The 21,244-nt window shown below is 47.7% G+C and overlaps 1 protein-coding gene across 1 annotated transcript in view; it reads right to left on the bottom strand.

The window, feature by feature from the left end:
* Positions 1 to 303: 303 nt before the first annotated feature.
* LOC132380919 (ubiquitin carboxyl-terminal hydrolase 2-like) overlaps positions 304 to 21,244 on the bottom strand; it is a 60,389-nt gene continuing 39,448 nt past the window's right edge. Inside the window, exons 10-13 of the mRNA XM_059949864.1 lie at positions 20,001 to 20,079; positions 19,566 to 19,673; positions 8,946 to 9,060; positions 304 to 1,223 (exon numbers count right to left, since the gene is read on the bottom strand). Of these exons, the coding sequence (XP_059805847.1) occupies positions 1,136 to 1,223; positions 8,946 to 9,060; positions 19,566 to 19,673; positions 20,001 to 20,079 (390 nt within the window). The 3' untranslated portion in view covers positions 304 to 1,135. The remainder of the gene's footprint in view (positions 1,224 to 8,945; positions 9,061 to 19,565; positions 19,674 to 20,000; positions 20,080 to 21,244) is intronic.

A 21,244-nucleotide genomic window follows, 5' to 3' on the forward strand; every position in this document is an offset into this window, starting at 1 on the left:
TTAGTTCTTGAATCTGTTTTCATATATAAACAGTTTACTCTGTAGTTTAGAAATGCTGACATATAAAGGGGAAGATGGTGCTATATCAGTCCTATGTCATCCAGTCATCAAGGATCCCTTGTCTCATTCACACAATCACACTCTCAGGGGTCAATAGACCAGGTCTGCAGCTGCAGCAGGACTGCTGACATTGAAACTCTGGATGGAAAGTACTTTTAGGAGCATTGATAATGAGTGGTCGTGATAAGGTTCACCACCAGAGAACAAAACAGTAGATGCGAACAACAGAAACAAGACTAAATTGGAAAATATTTTATTTTATGTGCATGAGGGTGCACAGGTAGTATCTTTCTGTACAGTTTGATACTATTACAAGATTTACAGTAGACCATTTGTATTTACATATTTACAGTAAATAGTGAGCATGATGTAGAGAGAGGGGGGGCAAGTGGAGGCTGGGGTGGAAATAGAACTGACGTTAGGCAGTCACTGGTTTACATCTGACCTCAGCATGCCAGGATAGACCAGCTGGAGGTGGCTGCATCCAGGACACTGCCCTGGGGACCGCTCACAATCTCTTTCTTAGTTCTTGAAGCCCTTCTGCTTTCACCACCCAGGATGTGAAAGAGCAAGATGGATGGAGAAATTTTGGAGAGTAAGTGAGATAGAGAGGGACAAGAGGGGGTGAGAGAGGGCGAGAGGATGAGAATAACTATCATAGATGACCATGAGGGAGATAAAAAGCCCCCCAGTCAGTTCAACACATGGATCCGTGACCAGAATCAGGAGTCAGTGACCAAGGTCAGGGTTCAGTGCCCTGGTTAAAAGTCAGTGACTGCAGACAGGGATTGGGCAGAATCAGGTCAGCAGGAGATGACTGAGGCCAGGGGTCAGTAAGCTGATGGAGATGCAACCTGGGATCGTTGTGATTGCTCTTCCCTATCCTGGCCATGATCCATTCCCACCCCACCCTCCCTATCCCAGCCCCAAGCAGACCAGGCAGACAGATACTGGCCAAAGCCATTTCTTTAATCTGCTCTTCTCTCTCTCTCTGCCTCTGATTAAATCTCCGGCATGTCGGCAAGGTGGAGAGTGCCTTGAGATGACCCAGCCTAACCGACGTCCTCTTCGAATCTCACCGTGATGGCACACCTTGATCCAACTCGTAGAACAACAGGTAAGCCTCACTGGAGACAACCTGGTTGTCCTGAATGAGCGACACCCTGTGGGAGAGTGGGGAAGAAGGAAGGGAGTAAAGGGTGGATGAGAGGGGAGCAGGGGAGGGAGGGGCAGAGATTGAGAGAGTTAATAAGTGAGGGGAAAGGGATATGGATTCATTTTTTGACAAGCATACATCACTTTTGGAGAGAGGGAGAGGTGAGGCAGGGAGTATTTAGGGTGTTGGAGGGGTTGCCAATCAAATGTCTGCTTTGACCTGGATGGTAAATTGTCACATGTACCAAGGTATGGTAAGTGACTGTTTTGAACGTAATCCTTGCAGATCATTTTCACACTACAGTGCATCAAGGCAGTTCAAGGAAAAACAACAGAATGCAGAATTAAGTGTTACAGTTGGTGGATGTTCCTGCCAGCACTGAAACAGTCACTCTGCGGAGAATTGCGAGAGGCTGAACTTCTCTCCCCAGGAAAAGAGAAGGCTGAGGGGAGACGGTGGAGGGTGTGAAATGGTGAGGGGTCTGGGCAGAGTAAATAGAAAGAAGCAATTTCCCTGAGATCAGGAGCAGAGGTTTACAGGAACTGAGGCATGGATTAAAGGGGAGAGGAAGATGTCCAGAACAGAGGGAGGCCAAGAACCACCCCAAGTGGATGAGCGAAGAACCATGTCCTGCATGGGTACAGACCCAGTGTGGGTGGGTGGGGGCAAGTGAGGGAAGCATTTTCCCCTCACCTCCCAAACGGTAAAACTGATTTCAGAGCCTATAGGCCTTTCAGCCCCTCCTGCTCCCTGCCCTCCCACTGAGATCATGGCCTGTCTAACCACTTCCTTGCATGTTCCCCGCCCCCCAACATAGACCGACCCCTGGAACCAGGACACACTCAGTGACAGGGTGGGGCCCTCTTTCCAATGTTCCACAGATTCATGATATGAATTGGGCAGACCCCCATATTCCCAGACATCCCCACCTCCCTGTTTCCATTCTCCACCGGAGGGAACCTCTTTACACCTCCTTGGTGCAGCCCCTCAGCACCTCCAGTTTCTTGAGTCACTCCTCAGTCTAAACTGCAGCCAGCGCCACCCTACCCTTCTCAGTCTCTGCTGGTGAGAGTACGCTGGGGTGGACCCTGTCACCCTGCCTGCAACACCAGGGGTCCCACATTAAATGAAAGCAGAAGCACTGCAACCGTACTCCAGGTGAGCTCCCACCAAAACCCAATCCACTGCTACAGACCCCTGCCCACTGCTAGATGTTCCCACCAGCCAAGTACTTTCCCTGCGAATGATACACTATCCCCATGTGCCGGCTTCCTGTGTTCTGTGTACGGGGATGCCATCTCCCTTCATGCCAGAGCCTCTGTCCGCTCTCTCCATTTACACAACCTCCTATGTCCCCACGCTCACCACACCAAGGGTCTCAGCTTTCCATCTGTACCTCCCCCATGAAAAGGCAAGGAAGCAGAGATGAGGACAAAGTCAGACCATCCCTGAACTCAGTGTGAAGACTGGGGTCCAGAGGGGCCAAATAGTCTGCCCTCACAAAACAGGACATGCCCTCTTCTCATTGCTACCATAAGGGAGGAGGTACATAAGTCTGAAGGCACATATTCAGCAATTTAGGAACAGTTTGATCTCTGGAAATGATCTTTGTATCATCAATGGGGACGGGGGAGGTTCCAGAGGATTGGAGGGTTGTAGATGTTGTTCCTTTATTCAGGAAAGATATTAGAGATAGCCCAGGAAATTATAGACCAGTGAGTCTAACTTCAGTGGTTGTTAAGTTGATAGAAAAAATCCTAAGGGGCAGGATTTATGAATATTTGAAGAAGTATAATATGATTAGGAATAGTCAGCATGGTTTTGTCAAAGGCAGGTCATGCCTTACGAGCCTGATTGAATTTTTTGAGGATGTGACTAAACACGCTGATGAAGGTAGAGCACTAGATGTAGTATATATAGATTTCAGCAAGGCATTTCATAAGGTACCCCATCCAAGGGTTATTGAGAAAGTAAGGAGGCATAGGATCCAAGGGGACCTTGCTTTGTGGATCCAGAATTGGCTTGCCCACAGAAGGCAAAGAGTGGTTGTAGACGGGTCATATTCTGCATGGAGGTTGGTGACCAATGGTGTGCCTCAGGGATCATTCTGAGACCCCTTCTCTTCGTGAGTTTTATAAATGACCTGGATGAGGAAGTAGAGGGATGAGTTAGTAAATTTGCCGATGGCACAAAGGTTGGGAGTGTTGTGGATAGTGTGGAGGGCTGTCAGAGGTTACAGCAGGACATTAATAGATGCAAAACAGGGCTGAGAAGCGGCAGATGGAGTTCAACCCAGTTAAGTGTTAGGTGGTTCATTTTGATAGGTCCAATATGATGGCAGAATATAATATTAATGGTAAGTCTCTTGGTGGTATGGAGGATCAGAGAGATCTTGGGGTCCATAGGACACTCAAAGCTGCTGCGCAGGTTGACTTTGTGGTTAAGAAGGCAACGGTGCATTGGCCTTCGTCAACCGTGGGATTGATTTTAAGAGCTGAGAGGTAATGTTGCAGCTATATAGGACCCTGGGCAGACGGAGTACTGTGCTCAGTTCTGGTCACCTCACTAGAGGAAGGATGTGGAAACTATAGAAAGGGTGCAGAGGAGATTTGCAAGGATATTGCCTGGATTGGGGAGCGTGCCTCTCCTCCTTAGAGCAACGGAGGATGAGAGGTGACCTGATAGAGGTGCACAAGATGATGGGAGGCATTGATCGTGTGGATAGTCAGAGGCTTTTCCCAGTGCTGAAATGGCTATCACAAGAGGACACTGTTTTATGGTGCTTGGAAGTAGGTACAGAGGAGATGTCAGGGGTAAGTTTCTTTACGCAGAGTGGTGAGTGCCTGGTATAGGCTGCCGGCGACAGTGGTAGAGGCGGATACGATAGGGTCTTTTAAAAGTCTCTCAGATAGGTACACGGAGCTTAGAAAAATAGAGGGCTGTAGGTAACCCTAGGTAGTTTATAAAATAGGTATATGTTCGGTATAGCATTGTGGGCCAAAGGGCCTGTATTGTGCTGTAGGTTTTCTATGTTTCTATTAGTTTCTTCCCCTATATTTCTATTATATTCTATAATTATATTATAGAATATAATATAATTCTATAATATAATATAATTCCCCTATTATATAGGGGAATATTATATTTCTATTATATTCCTCTGCTATCTGATTTCTGAATGGACATTGAACCCATGAACAATACCTCACTACTTCTTTAAATTTCTGTTTTTGTACTACTTATTTAACTTAACTACTTAAAATTTATACACCTGCAAGAAAGTCTGTGAATCCTTTGCAATTACCTGGTTTTCTGTATTAATTACTCATGTCACAATAATTGACAAAAATGATCAGCCTAAACTAATAGAACACAAGCAATTATACTTCTCATTAATACTGAGCACACCATTTAAACAACCACAATCTAGGTTAAAAAAATATGAAAAAAAGTATCTGGGGTAATGCCTTCTACAAAAGCTATTTGGAGTCAGGCGTTCCAGTCAATGAGATTGGAGCTGTGGGTTGTAGAGGTGCTCTGCTCTATAAACAAGATACACAAGGTCAGGGTACTGACAGAGCCTTCTCTTTTATGTGCACCATGCATCGATTCAAACAACTTTCAGAGGACTAGAGTATAAAAGCAAGGATGTTGAGACTTTTTAAAGCACTGGTGAGGCCTCATGCAGAATTGTGAGCAGTTTTGGGCCCCTTAACTTTAAAAGGATGTGCTGAAACTGGAGAGGGTTCAAAGGAGTTTTATGAAAATGACTACAAGATTGAATGGCTTGTCATATGAAAAGTTTGATGGCTCTGGGCCTGGATTCACTAGAATTCAGAAGAGGGGTGACATTGAAATTGGATCAGAAGGATGGGAGGAGCTCTTATAGAAACATATAAAATTATTCAAGGAATAGATAAGATAAAGGCAGGAAAGTTGTTTTCACTGGTAGGTGAAACTAGAATTAGGGGACATAGCCTAAAGATTCAAAGACGGAGATGAGGAGGAACTGCTTGTCTTACAGAGTGGTGAATCTGTGGAATTCTCTGCCCAATGAAGCAGTGGAGGCTCCCTCAGTAAATATATTTAAGACAAGGTTGGATAGATTTTTACATAGTAGGGGAATTAGGGGTTATGGGGGAAAAGCAGGTAAGTGGAGATGAGTCCATGGCCAGATCAGCCACGATCTTATTGAATGGCAGGCTTAATGGGGCAGATGGTGTACTTCTACTCCTTTCATTATCTTAGGTGTACAAGATGATGAGAGGCATTGATCGTGTGGATAGTCAGAGATAGACAGTCCCAGGGCTGAAATGGCTAACACGAGCAGGCATAGTTTTAAGGTGCTTAGAAGTAGGTACAAGGGGGATGTCAGAGGTATGTCTTTCACACAGAGAGTGGCAGGTGCATGGAACATACTGCCAGTGATAGTGGTGGAGCTGGATAAAACAGGGTCTTTTAAGAGACATTTAGATAGGTACATGGAGCTTAGAAAAACAGAGGGCTAGGTGGTAGGGAAATTCTAGGCAGTTTCTAGAGTAGGTTACATAGTCGGCACAACATTGTGGGCTGAAGAGCCTGTAATGTGCTGTAGATTTCTTTGTTTTATTTCTTATGTTCTTATGAAACTTATCAAATGTTGAAAGACCTTGATAGAGTACATGTGGGAGGACGCTTCCTATGGTGGGAGAGTCTGAAAGCAGAGGTGACAGCCTCAGAACAGAGGGGCGTTCTTTTAGAATGGAGATGAGGAGCCAGAGAGTTGTGAATCAGTGGAATCTGTTGCCACAGGCAACGTTGGATGCCAAGTCTTTATGTATAATTAAGGCAGAGGTTGAGATTCTTGATTGGTCAGGGCATGAAGGGATATTTGGGAGAATAAAGGAGATTGGGGCTGAGAGGAAAATTGGATCAACCATGGTAAAATGGCAGAGCAGACTCGACGGGTCAAATGGCCTAATTCTGCTTCATGTCTTATGGTCTATGTCTTAAGGTTGAAGAATTGTAGAGATGCATGAAGCTGGAAAAGGCTACAGAAAAATTTCTGAAGACCCGAGTGTTCAGTCCACAATAAGAGAAATGGAGGAAATTCAATCTTGTCGCTACTCTTCCTAGGAGTGGGCGTCCTGCAAAGATCACACGAAGAGTGCAATGTGCAATGCTGAAGGAGGTGAAAAAGAACCCAAGGGCAACAACAAAAACAAGGGCAGAAGTCTGTAGAACTTGCTAAAGTCTCTGTTCACGTGGCCACTATAAGAAAAACACTGAACAAGAATGATGTTCATGAAAGGACACCACAGAGAAACCACTGCTGTCCAAAAAATACATTGCTGCATGTCTCAAGTTTGCAAAAGACCACCTGGATGTTCCACAATGCTTCTGGGACAATGTTCTGTGGACAGATGAGACAAAGTTGAACTTTTTGGCAGAAATGCACACTGCTATGCTTGGAGGGAAAAGGACATTGCACACCAACACCAAAACTTTATTCCATCTGTGAAGCATGGTGGAAGAAGCATCATGGTTTGGGGCTGCTTTGCTGCCTCGGGGACTGGATAGCTTGCAGTTGTTGAGGGAACAATGAATTCAAAATTGTAGCAAGGTATTCCAGAAATATTGATGAACCAGAACAGTTTTGTACAGAGGAATGGTCTAAAATTCTTCCTCGCTGTACTGCAAGTCTGATCAGCAGATACAGGAAATGTTCGCTGAAAGTTCTGCTAGTTATTAAATACAAGGGTTCACATATTTTTCCAGACTGGACTGTGAATGATTAAACAATGTGTTCAATAAAGCATGAAAAGCCTAATTGTTTATGTGTTATTAGTTTAGGCAGATTGTGTTTGTCTATTATTGTGACTAATATGAAGATCAGACCACATTTTATGAGTAATTAATGCAGAAAATCATGTAATTGCAAAGGTTTCACAAAGTTCTCTTGCAACTGTACTTACTGTAATTCACAGATTTTTAAATATTTATCATGCATCATATTACACCGCTGCCACACAGTTAACGAATTTCATGACATATGCCAATGATATTAAATCTAATTGTGATTCTGATTCTGGCTTTTGATGTAGGAGGTGGGAGGAATCAGACATCCAACCTTCCCACATTGGGTCTGTTCTACTGCAAGTCATGGCTCTTCACCCATACCCCGCTGTTGTTTCACTATGGGGAGGACCACTGTCGCTCCCCGGTCAGGCTTCATAATGCAGCTCCCTTTAAGTGGCAACACAGGTAGACAGGGCAGTGAGGAAGGCATTCATCAGTCCATATAACCATATAACAATTACAGCACGGAAACAGGCCATCTCGGCCCTTCTAGTCCGTGCCGAATGCTTACTCTCACCTAGTCCCACTGGCCTGCACTCAGCCCATAACCCTCCATTCCTTTCCTGTCCATATTCTTCTGTACTTAGTGTCAGGGCATATGTGCACAATCTTTCCCATGGTCACAGAATTAAGAATCAAGAGGGCAGAGGTATAAGGTGAGAGGGAAGCATCTTTTGTTTTTACACAGAGGGTGGTTGGTAAGTGGAATGAGCTGCTAGAAGAAGTGGTTGAGGCAGGTATAACAACAACTTTTAAAGGACACTTGGATAAGTACATGGATTGGAAAGGTTTAGATGTGGTTAAATCCACTAGAGAGGACAAACAGGAGCAGGAAAGGCCAGATGGACTAAACTGCATCAATTTTAATACATAGCAGAAAAAGGAGATGAACTCAGGGCTTGGAATAGGAACTTGGGATTGATATTACAGAAACATAGCAGAAAGGTGGGCAGGACAGGTGTCTCAGTATTCTGGTGTACAAATACCACAGGGCTGGTAGCATGGAGGTCAAAGAGGTGGGCAAGTGGCAATATTGTTGAGAGAGATTATCACAGCAGTGCTTAGAGTGGATTGGATGTCTGAAACGATTGCACATCTGGGGATTGGAACAACAGTGGTATGGAGACTGAAATGGGGTAAGGAATCTTTGGATAACTGGCTTCTTGAAAATTGGAACATCCGGAGACTAGGCCAGCTAGAGTACAGAAATCTGATGCCCAGGACACCTGTTGACTGGGAGGCGTTGGACACAAGAGCATAGCCACCTCTCAACGAGATAGTAGACCATCACTTCCCTCAGCTCCATTTTCCTGCCTGATTGCTGTCCCTTGTAACATTCAGAAATGTCCTCCACTGTGCTGTGAATGAACACAGTGACTGGACAGAGTCCCACAGGTTCATTATCCTCTGGGTGGAGATATCTTTTCTCCATCTTTGTTCCTTCTTTACAACAGCTGGACACAGAACTCCAGGTGTGGTCTCGGTGATAAGAGTTGGGGTACCATGTCTTTACTCCCAGAGTTAAATCCTTCTGTAGTCCAGTCCAACCTACCATCTACACATTGGCTTTCAGTGATTGGTGTGTAAGGACAGCTAGATCCTCCTGTGCATCAAAACCGCCCTGTCTTCCACTTTTTAACCATGCAGCATCTTCAGACTGGAAGGTGGAACAGCTCAATACTAGCCCACATGAATGTGGGACATCTGCGAAGTCTAGAGAGTGGGACACTTGGAGACTGATAATTAAGAGTTCAGACATGGATTGGACTACTCAAATTAGAATGGAAAACCTACTGGAGCAAGTTGAGTGGAAATCACTAAGGGGGGAAGTAATGGGCTTGTTTCTTTGCCCCCTACCTGAGGGAGGGTCTTGACAGCCGGCTGTGCCTACCTGGAGTCATTGTAGACGTGCCACTTGCCGGCAGACTTGCAGTAGGCAGTGTAGTGCCCTCCGTTTACAGTACCGATGTGGTTACATACCGCATAGAGGTCGTAGACACTGTTACCTGTGGAAATGCATGGGGTGATTAGCAGCGGACCAAGTGATTTAGAGAGGGAGAGAGAGATTTGCACAGGTCAGGTTAAAAAAGGTGTGTTTTGTGGGGCTCTGAGCATTAGTGGTGGACCAATCGATTCATGATTCATTAGCAGGAACAAATAAAATAAAGCAGGGTCAGAGCGGAGCAGCCATTATTTGGGTGGACCAGTGTAGGAATGGGAACTTGAGGCTTTGGCAAGGAGACACAGGTGAGTAGCAGGTAAACCTTTGTAATGGTTGATAAAAAAAAAAAATCACTGAAGCTAATTAAATAAAGTTGGGATTACGCAGGATCAGGTTCCTGGAGACCACTTCTGCAGCAAGTGTTGGCTACTCGTGGAACTTAGGCTCAAAGTTCAATGACCTGGAATCTCAGCTTCAAACACTGCAGCACATCACGGAGGGGGACAATTACCTGGACACTCTGTTACCGGACAGAGCCACACCCATTAGATTAGCTGCCTCAAATTCAGTCTGTCGTCAGGGACAAGGGGGTGTGACTGTGAGTGAGGTGGGTAGTGGGATCCAAGACACAGTACTGGAGGAGCCTCAGAGCTTGAGCTTGTCCAACAGGTCTGAGATTCTTGCTCCCTGTGTGGATGAGAGTGGAGGCTGTAGAAAGGATGAGCAACCTAACTGTGCCACCATAGTTCAGGGAGGGTAGGGGGAGAAAATAACTGCAGTGGTAATTGGGGATAGTATAGTCAGGGGAAAAGACAGAGTCTCTGTTGCGAGGTTAGAGCACCCTGAAGGCTGTCTCGCCTGGCTGGTGCCCGGGTTTGAGACACCTTATCTGACCTGCAGAGGAATTTGCAGTGGGAGAGGAAAGATCCAGTTGTTGTGGTCCATTGAGTACCAACAACATAGGTAGAACGAGGAGAGAAGTTCTGCTGAGGGAATTTGAGCATCTAGGAACTAAATTAAAGAGCAGAACCAAAAAGGTGGTAATCTCTAGATTACTAACCGAGCCACTTGTAAATTGGCATATTTGTGGCTCAAGGATTGGTGTGGGAGAACTGGGTTTGAATTCATGGGAAACTGGCACCAGTATTGGGGAAGGAGGTTGCTGTTCCAATGGGACAGGCTCCGCCTTAACTGTGATGGGACCTGGATCCTAGCAAATCATATAAATGGGGCTGTGGATAGGGCTTTAAACTAAATAGTACGGGGGTGGGTTCAACAGATTGGAAAAGTATGGATAAAGTAAAAGAGGAAAGTGTAGATAAAGATAAAGTAAAAGCAAGAGATAAAAAAGAGAAAAGTTAAGAGCAGAGTGAAGAAAAGTTAAGTGCAAAAGAGAAAAATATTAGAAGATTTTGAAAGCACAATGAGTGTAAGGGCACTTTATCTGAATGCCTGTAGTACTCAAAACAAGGTCAGTGAACTTGTGGCACAAATCAGTACAAAGAGGTATGATTTAGTGGCCATTACAGAAATGTGGTTACAGGGTGAAGAGGATTGGGAATTAAATATTCAAGGATATCACGTAATACGCAAGGATAGGCAGGAAGGTAAAGGAGGTGGGGTAGCACTCTTAATTAAAGATATCAGGGCGATAGTGAGAGATAATATTGTGGTGACCCATTTCCTGGCACATCCAAACTGGCTCACAATTAGATAGCCTACGGGGGTTTGCGAGCACAGAGCTTTGGAGCCTATGCGCCACGGGGGGCAGGTTGAGGGAGGCTTAAAAGTGAGGCTGAGGATTTCGAATAAAGTTTTTCCTTCGACTGCAGTTATCGACTCCGTGTCGTAATTTTAGCACTGCGTGTAGCACACCGCTACAATTGGTGACCCCGACGGTCCAAACGATTTTTGGACCAGAAATGACCGATGCCGCCTCTGTTCATGCGGTTTCGTTGAAACTGCCGGGTTTCTGGACCCAGCAACCGAACCTATGGTTCCAGCAAGCCGAAACCCAATTCCACGTTCGCCAGATCACCTCAGAAGACTACGTGGTGAGCTCCCTCGACCAGGACACAGCGGCCCAGGTCGCGGAGTTCGTACAGTCGCCCCCGGCAGATGGCAAGTACACGGAATTCAAAGCCCTGCTCCTCAGGACTTTCGGACTCTCACGGCGCGAGCGGGCTGCCCGTTTACTGCACCTGGATGGCTTGGGCGACAGACCTCCATCGGCTTTAATGAATGAGATGTTGTCTCTAGCTGACGGACACACACCCTGCCTCATGTTTGAGCAGGCATTCCTGGAGCAGCTGCCCGAGGACATACGCCTGCTGCTGTCCGATGCGGATTTCAGTGACCCCCGGAAGGTGGCAGCCCGGGCGGACTTGCTGTGGAACGCCAAAAAGCTGAGCGGGGCGTCCATCGCACAGATCTCCCAGCCACGCTCCCAGCAGCAAACCAGTCCAGGCCCGGCCGCAGAGCCTGCCAACCCCCGGCCCAATGAACACTGGTGCTTCTACCACCAGCGGTGGGGCGCAGAAGCCCGCCCTGCAAGTTCCCGGGAAACGCCAGGGCCAGCCGCCGCTGATGGCTATGGCGGCTGGCCATCGGGATAGCCTCCTGTATGTGTGGGATAGAAGGTCAGGACGCCGGTTTTTGGTTGATACTGGGGCCGAGATCAGCGTTTTACCTCCGACGAGTTACGACACCTGCAGCAGGGCACCGGGTCCCCCCGAGGGCCGTGAATGGCAGCACAGTATGGACCTATGGCACCCGTCAGGTGCAGCTACAGTTCGGCTCCAGCCAGTTCACGTGGGACTTTACACTGGCCGCCGTAGCCCAACCACTTCTGGGTGCGGATTTTTTGCGAGCTCACAGCCTGCTGGTCGACCTGCCCAGGAAGAGACTGGTACACGCCGAGACCTTTCAGACGTTCTCCCTGGGTGCAGTCCAGTTGCCAGCCCCTCACCTCGGCTCCATCGCGCTGTCCGACAACGACTTCACCAGGGTCCTGGCGGATTTCCCATCGGTTCTGGCACCGCAGTTCACAGCGGCCATGCCCCGACATGGTGTACAGTACCACATTCCGACCCAGGGACCACCCCTCCACGCCCGCGCTTGGCGGCTCCCCCCGGACAAGCTCCGACTGGCGAAGGAGGAGCTCCAGAGGATGGAGGAATTGGGGATCATCCGGCGGTCTGACAGCCCATGGGCCTCCCCCCTGCACATGGTGCCCAAAGCGACGGGAGGCTGGAGACAATGTGGCAACTACCGCAGGCTGAACGAGGCTACAACACCGGACCGCTACCCTGTGCCGCACATTCAGGACTTTGCAGCAAACCTGCACGGCGCACGGATCTTCTCCAAGGTAGACCTCGTCCGAGGGTACCATCAAATCCCGATGCATCCTGACGACGTCCCCAAAACGGCTCTCATCACCCCATTTGGCCTTTTCGAGTTCCTCCGCATGCCGTTCGGCCTGAAGAATGCCGCACAGACGTTCCAGCAGTTAATGGACGCCGTGGGACGGGACCTGGACTTCGCGTTCATCTATTTGGACGACATCCTCATAGCCAGCAGCAGTTGTCAGGAGCATCTGTCCCACCTTCGTCAACTCTGCGCCCGACTGTGTGAGTACGGTCTTACAATTAACCCCGCCAAATGCCAGTTCGGACTCGATACCATTGACTTCCTGGGCCACAGGATTACTAAAGATGGGGCAACCCCTCTGCCCACTAAGGTAGATGCGGTCCGCCACTTTCCCCGACCCACCATAATCAAAGGCCTTCAGGAATTCGTAGGTATGGTCAATTTCTACCACCGCTTCCTCCCTTCAGCTGCCCGGATCATGCGCCCCCTGTTCGCCCTGATGTCGGGTCCGAGCAAGGACATTACCTGGGACAAGGAGTCCGCCGCCGCTTTCGTTCAAACGAAGGAAGCTTTGGCGAACGCCGCAATGCTAGTACATCCCAGAATGGACGCCCCTACCGCCCTCACAGTGGACGCATCTAACACGGCAGTCGGTGGGGTGCTGGAGCAACTCATCGCAGGTCACTGGCAACCCCTGGCGTTTTTCAGCAAACACCTGCGGCCACCCGAGCTCAAGTACAGTGCTTTCGACCGGGAACTGTTGGCGCTCTACCTGGCAATTCGGCATTTCAGGTACTTCCTAGAAGGTCGGCCCTTCACCGCGTTCACGGACCACAAACCGCTTACCTTTGCGTTTACAAAAGCGTCCGACCCCTGGTCGTCCCGCCAGCAACGCCACCTGTCCTATATCTCTGAATACATGACGGATGTCCGGCACGTCTCGGGTAAGGACAATGTCGTGGCGGATGCGCTCTCTCGCCCTACCGTTCATGCCCTTTCCCAAGGGGTAGACTTTGAGGCACTGGCAGAGGCGCAGCAGGCGGATGAGGAGATTCCAAGTTACAGAACCGCAGTCTCCGGTTTGCAGCTCCAGGACCTCCCCGTAGGCCCAGGTGAGAGGACCCTACTCTGTGACGTCGCCATCGGCCAGCCCCGTCCCGTTGTCCCGACAGCCTGGCGGCGCCGTGTTTTCAACTCCATTCATAACTTGGCGCATCCCTCCATCTGGACAACTGTCCGGATGGTTTCCAGCAAGTTCGTTTGGCACGGACTCCGCAAACAGGTCAGTGAATGGGCCAAAACGTGCATGCACTGCCAGACGGCCAAGGTGCAGTGGCACACCAAAGCCCCACCGCAGCAGTTCCATCCCGCCCACCGGCGTTTCGACCATATTCATGTGGATATCGTGGGCCCCCTGCCAGTGTCGTGCGGAGCGCGGCACCTCCTGACTATCGTGGACCGGTTCACAAGATGGCCAGAGGCGGTCCCGCTCACCAACACCACCTCCGAATCTTGCGCCCGAGCCCTGATCACCACCTGGATATCTCGCTTTGGTGTACCGGCCCACATTACCTCCGACAGAGGCGCCCAGTTCACCTCCAGCCTGTGGTCAGCTATGGCCAGCCTTTTGGGGACTCAGCTGAACCACACAACTGCCTACCACCCACAGTCGAACGGGCTCGTGGAGCGTTTCCACCGTCACCTGAAGTCGGCCCTCATGGCCCGCCTGCGAGGAGCCAACTGGGCGGACGAGCTTCCCTGGGTCCTACTCGGCATCCGCACAGCACGCAAGGACGACCTGCACGCCTCGTTGGCCGAGTTGGTATACGGCGCGCCCCGGTCGTCCCCAGGGAGTTCCTACCAGCCCCACGGGGGCAAGAGGAAGATCCCGCAGCAGTCCTGGGCAGACTACGCGAGAAGCTCGGTAACCTGGCCCCCATACCCACTTCACAGCACGGGCGGAACCCGACCTGCGTACCCAAAGACCTGCAGAACTGTAAGTTTGTGTTTGTACGAAGGGGCGGGCATCGGCCACCGCTGCAGCGGCCATACGAGGGGCTGTTTATGGTGCTCCGGAACAACGGGTCCACGTTCGTGCTGGACGTTGGGGGGAAAGAGGAGGTTTTCACGGTGGACCGCCTCAAACCGGCCCATGTGGACCTGGCGCAACCGGCCGAGTTTCCGGCACCTCGGCGCAGAGGCCGACCTCCCAAGCAGGTTCCGGCTCAGACTGTGGACATTGGGGGGTGTATCGCCGGTTCTGGGGGGGGGTTATGTGGCGACCCATTTCCTGGCACATCCGAACCGGCTCACAATTAGATAGCCTACGGGGGTTTGCGAGCACAGAGCTTTGGAGCCTCTGCGCCATGGGGGGCAGGTTGAGGGAGGCTTAAAAGTGAGGCTGAGGATTTCGAATAAAGTTTTTCCTTCGACTGCAGTTACCGACCGTGTCGTAAATTTAGCGCTGCGTGTAGCACACCGCTACAATATCACATTAAAGGAGCAGAATACTGAATCCATTTGGGTAGAGATTAGGAATAGTAAAGGGAAAAAAATCACTGATAAGAGTTGTCTGTCACTGTTGTTGTCCGAACAACAACATTAGTGGCACAGACAATAAATGAGAAGTATCTGAGGCATTTAAGAATGAGACAGCAGTTATCATGGGGGACTTTACTGCACATAGATTGGGTGAATCAAGGTGGTCAAGGCAGCTTGAGGAGGACTTCATAGAATGCATCCATGATAGCTTTCTTGAACAGCATGTTACTAAACCTACAAGGGAACGTGCCATTGTAGATCTGGTCCTGTGTAACGAGACAGGTAAAATTAGTGATCTTGTAGTTAGGGATCCTCTTGGAAAGAGTGATCAGAGTATGACTGAGTTTCTCATACAAATGGAGGGTGCAATAGCTTGATCTAAAACCAGTGTATTATGCCTAAACAATGGAGATTACAATGGGATGAGGGAAGATTTGGCTAGTGTATACTGGTGGGATGGTTGAGGAACAGTGGAAGATTTCCAAAGAGATTTTTCATGCTCAACAGAAGTACAGTATATTCCAATTAAAAGCAAGAACAGTAAGGGTGGGGAGAGCCAGCCTTAGATAACTAAGGAAATAAAAGATGGTATCAAACTAAAGGCTGGTGCATACAAAGTCACCAAGAGTAGTGGGAAACTGGAAGATTGGGAAAACTTTGAAAGGCAACAGAGAGCCACTAAGCAAGCCATAAAGAAACGGAAGATAGATTATGAAAATAAACTAGCACAAAATATAAAGCGGACAGTAAATGGTTTTATAATTATATAAAGCAGAAAAGGCTGGCTAAGGGTGGCTTAGAGGACGGGAAGGGGAAATTGATATTAAGTAATGAGGAAATGGCTGAGGCTTTGAATGACTACTGTGTCAGTCTTCATGGTGGAGGACACATCTAACATGCCAAAGAGAGATATTATGAATGCGATGGGAGTTGAGGACCTTGATTCAATAGCTCTCACTAAAGAGGTAGTGCTGAGCAAACCTGTGAACCTGAAGATATATAAATCCCTGGGTACTGAAAAAATTGGCAGAAGGTATAGCAGAGATTTTGGTGATAATTTATCAAAGTTCTCTGGACACTGGGCAGGTCCCTGCAGAGAGGAAGACAGCGAATGTCACTGTTCAAAAAAGGATGTAGGCAAAAGGCAGGGAACTATAGACCAGTTAGTATAAAATCTGTAGTTGGGAAAATACAGAAAGCTATCACTAAAGAAGAAATAGCAAGGCACCTGGAAAGAAATGGATCCACCAGGCAGGCGCAACATGGATTCAGCAAAGGCAGGTCCTGTTTGACAAATTTACTGGAGTTCTTTGAGGATATAACAAGCACAGTGGATAGAGGGGAAGAGATGGACGTTATTTACTTGGATTTCTAGAAGGCGTTCAATCGGGTGCCGCATAAAAGACTTATCCATAAGATAGGGATGCATAGAGTCGGGGGTGATGTATTAGCATGGATAGAGGATTGGTTAACTAATGGAAAGCAGAGAGTTGGGATAAATGGATGTTTCTCTGGTTGGCAATCAGTGGTGAGCTGTGTGCCTCAAGGATCGGTGCTGCGCCTGTAACTGTTCACGATATACATTAACGATCTGGAAAAGCGGACGGAGTGTAGTGTATCTGAATTTGCTGATGACACTAAATTCAGTGGACAAGCAAATTGTGCAGAAGATACGGAGAGTCTGCAGAGAGATATAGGTAGGCAGGGTCTGGTAGATGGTGTATAATGTTGGTAAATGCGAGGTCATCCACTTTGGAAGGAAAAATGGAAGATCAGATTATTATTTAAATGGTTAAAAAATAGCAGCATGCTGCTGTGCAGAAGGACTCGGGAACGCTTGTGCATGAATCACAAAAGGTTGGTTTGCAGGTGCAGCAGGCTATCAAGAAGGCAAATGGAATATTGGCCTCATTTGCTAGAGGGATTGAAGTTAAGAGCAGGGAGGTTACGCTGCAACTGTACGGGGTACTGGTGAGACCGCACCTGAAGAAATGTGTGCAGTTTCGGTATGAGGAACTGAGGAAGGATATACTGGCTTTGGAGGTGATGCAGAGGAGATTCACCAAGTTGATCCCAGAGATGAGCGGGTTAGACTATCAGGAGAGATTGAGTCGCCTGGGACTCTACTCGCTGGAATTCAGATGAATGAGAGATTTTATAGAAACATAAAATTATGAAAGGGATAGATAAGATGGACACAGGAAAGTTGTTTCCAATGGTAGTGAGACTAGAATTAGGAGACATAGCCTCAAGATTTAGGGGAGTAGATTTAGGATGGAGATGAGGAGGAACTGCTTTTTCCAAAGATTGGTGAATCTGTGAAATTCTCTGCCCAGTGAAGCAGTGAAAGCTACCTCACTAAATATATTTAAGACAAGGTTGGACAGATCTTTGCACAGTAGGGGAATTAAGGGTGATGGGAAAAAGGTAGGTAGGTGGAAATGAGTCCATGGCCAGATCATCCATGATCTTATTAAATGGTGGAGCAGACTCGACTGACCTACTCCTACTTCTTAGGTTTGTATGTTCTTATGTGAGGCAAGAGGCCTGGGTCTCTTGACCTCAGACAGGACCTGACACCAAGTGTTTCACCCACTGCCACATCCGGAATCACAACCTATTCCAGCTCACACAGACACACTGACCTACACCTACTGTACACACACAAACACTCAGCTACGACAAACATACATGCTCACATAAAAAATGAACCCCAACACAAATAACATCATACATATACAGACTTGCTTGTGCAAATATCATCAAATACATATGTACACAACCAAATATACACATATACAGTACAAAGCCCATAAGGAAACACACAATTACAGTTATTATCACACATACTATTAACAGATGGTCATGAACACATCCATAAGCATCTAGGAGATCTAGAGTGGATCGCCTGGGGAGTGGGACACTTGGAGACTGATAATTAAGGGTACAGACATGGATCAGAATGTGCAGAAACTGCCCTTGCAAAGGTGTGTACACACACTCATGTGTATAATGCACACATGCCCCCACAGACTTCCACACTTACATCCACTGATTTACACACAGCTCCACTCACTTACACACAGCTCCACTCACTTACACCTCAACACTTACATACTCATGTGTGCACACACACCTCCACACATACATCCACTCACACAGATCTCAACACACACATCCACACCCACACACACAAAGCTTACTCCTAGCCCCAGCTAGCATGGCGCTATAGAGATACAACACAGATATAAGACCTCCATCCCAAAAAGTCTGTACCAACCATCAACCACCCATTTAGCACTATCCTTACAAAAAGTAGTGCATCCATCTCACTCTCTCGGATTCCCATCAACCCCCCCCCCCAGTTTCCCATTAACAGAGCCGGACTTGCGAACCTCCACTTCTGTCTACATGTCAAGTTTCCAGTTCTCTGCAGAGCCTGCTGTGCAGTGCTGCCAAGATGTACTGATATGGACAGTGCAATGGTTAATATATTGGACACAGGGGTGGTTTACACTCAACTTGCAAGGTTGTGATCAACGGATGCCACAGGGATTGGTGCTAGGATTATTCTCCTTGGAGAAGAGGAGATGGTGAGGTACTCCGATGGGATGTCAAACCACTAAGGGTACGGACAGCGTAGGCGGAGAGAGAGAGAGTCCTCATCGGTAGACAGATCAAGGAGCAGAGTCACATTATGAGAGGAAAAGCAGAAAGTAGCTGAGAGAAAGGTTTACGCATGGCTCTGGACCTGTATTCACTGGAATTCAGAAGAATGAGGGGTGACCTCATTCAAACCTATCAAAAGGCCTTGATAGAGTGGAAGTGGAAAGGATGTTTCCTATAGTGGGAGAGTCTAAGACCAGAGGACACAGCCTCAGAATAGAAAACAGCATCCTTTTAGAACAGAGATGTGGAGGAATTTCTTTAGCCAGAGAATGGTGAATTTATGGAATTCTTTGCCACAGACAGCTGTGGAGGCCCAGTCTTTATCTAAATTTAAGGCAGAGGTTGATAGATTGTGAATTAATCAGGGCATGAAGGGATACAAGGAAAAGGCAGGAGATTTGGACTGAAAGGAAAAATAGATAGGTCATGATGGTATGGTGGAGCAGGCTTAATAGGCTAAATGGCCTAATTCTGCTCCTATATCTTATGGTCTTATGGTTTATACCCAGCAAAGGATTGGGAATGGGTGCTACACAGAGTCAGTGATACAGCTTAGAAAAAGGCCTTTTGACCCATCATGGTTTGCCTATTGAACAGCTGACCTAAATGCCACATAGTTAGAGGTCATTCAGCCCACCAGTGGGTGCTGGCTTTTCTGCTCCTTGAACCTCCTCCTAGCTTTGCCCAAGTCACTCAGCAGGTCCCTCCTTTCCCTTCTTCAACCCACTCCCCTCCATCCCCCTGTAAACATACTGGGGGTTGCTGCCTTCATAGTATCCCTGTGTGGGTGGGTCACACATTCTCTCAACATACTCTGAATCCCTACGGCCAATTTCACGATTCTCTCAACTGACCGCTCTGATCCAGCTTCTTCCAACCAGCAGAAACCTCCCTTCTGCACCCATTCTGTCCACCCCAGGTTATATACCTCCAATTGCCTCCTCTCATGGGGAGACCCTGTCCCTTTGCTCTGTCAGCAAATTCACTCACCTGCTCTCTCTGCAGCACAGTGTCGCAAACTTAGCCCGTACAACGGGAAGTCCACAAAGGTGGTGCATTTTTTAATCGCATAGCGACTGAAAGCAAATCGATTCAGATCTGTGGAGCTGATTAAGAAGAATCAACAGAGGATCGGGCTCCTCTGTCTGCTTGTGGAGGTGGCAGTGAGATGAGTGGGGAATGGTAGAGGGTGAGGCAGAGAATAGGATCGAGAGAGAGAGAAGGGGAAAGAAATGGAGAAGAGGGCACAGGAAGGAGGGAGTAAAATGAGGGAAGGGGAAGGGTAAAGGGAGAGAGGAATGGAGAGATGGAGAAAGGTAAAGAAAGAAGGAAAGAGGGATGGTGATGCCCAGAGAGGTCCAAAAAGGCAGGCAGAAACAGATAGAGATAGAATACAGCAGGTTGGAGCTGACCAGGAAAGGATACGTAGAACAAGTATCTTGGGGAATCTCTGGATTGTTAACTTCTTAGTGCTTCTCTTCCTCTGCTTACACATTTCACACATCTGTAGAGAGAGAATGTATAAACACAGAATATGGAAAGGCACAGGATGGGCCCTTCAGTCTACAATGTTGTTTCAAACCAATGACTCTAAATTAATTTAATCCTTATTCCCCACACAAGCCCCTAACATCTGCTTTTATCATCATCCCTGGGAGTGTGTTCCAGGTCCCCACCACATTGTATGTAAAAAAAAACCCATCTAACATATCTCCTTTGTACTTGCCCTCTTTCACTTTAGTACCAGACATTTCAATGCTGGGGAAAATATATCAGCTGTCCGTTCCAGGCCTTGCATAATTTTATAAACTCCTATTAAATCCCCCCGAGCCTTTGCCTCTCTATAGAAAACAGATGCAGCTTGTATACATGAGGAAATCTGCAGATGCTGGAAATTCAAGCGACACACACAAAATGGTGGTGGAATGCAGCAGGTCAGGCAGCATCTATAGGGAGAAGCGCTGTCGATGTTTCAGGCCGAGACCCTTCGTCTTCGAACTGTCCTGACAAAGGGTCTCGGCCCGAAACGTCCACAGCGCTTCTCCCTATAGATGCTGCCTGGCCTGCTGCGTTCCACCAGCATTTTGTGTGTGTTGCAGCTTGTATAATCTCTTATCATAGCACCTGTCCCCCAAACTGGGCAGCAGCGTGGTAAACCCCCTCTGCCCACTCTCCAAAATTCCCACATCCTTCCTATAAAGGGGCAAACAATATTCCAGAGGAAGCCACACTAGAGTTTATTATGGAGATGTGATTATAACTCAACTCTTGAACTTAATGCTTCGACAAATAAAGACAAATATGCCACTTGCTTTTTCTTACCACTTTATCAACCTGTAAACCAATTTTAAGGAGCCATTTACCTGGAGGCCTAGATCCCTCAGTACATCAGTGTTACTAAGGATCCTGCCATTAACTGCGTACTCTCCCTTTATGTTGGATCTTCCAAATGTAGCCTCTTACCTTCGGCCGGATTAAACTCCATTAGATCACTTTGATCCTGCTACAGCATTTGGCAATGTTCTACACTATCCATAACCCCACAAACCTTTGTATTATCTGTAAACTTACTCAATCACTGATCATACTATCTATGATCACAAACAGCACAGGTCCCAGTCTGGATCCCTGCAGAACACCACTAGTCATGAACCTCTGTGTAGAACAAG

This window comes from Hypanus sabinus, chromosome 25 (assembly GCF_030144855.1).
Source record: "Hypanus sabinus isolate sHypSab1 chromosome 25, sHypSab1.hap1, whole genome shotgun sequence".
NCBI lineage: Eukaryota > Metazoa > Chordata > Chondrichthyes > Myliobatiformes > Dasyatidae > Hypanus > Hypanus sabinus.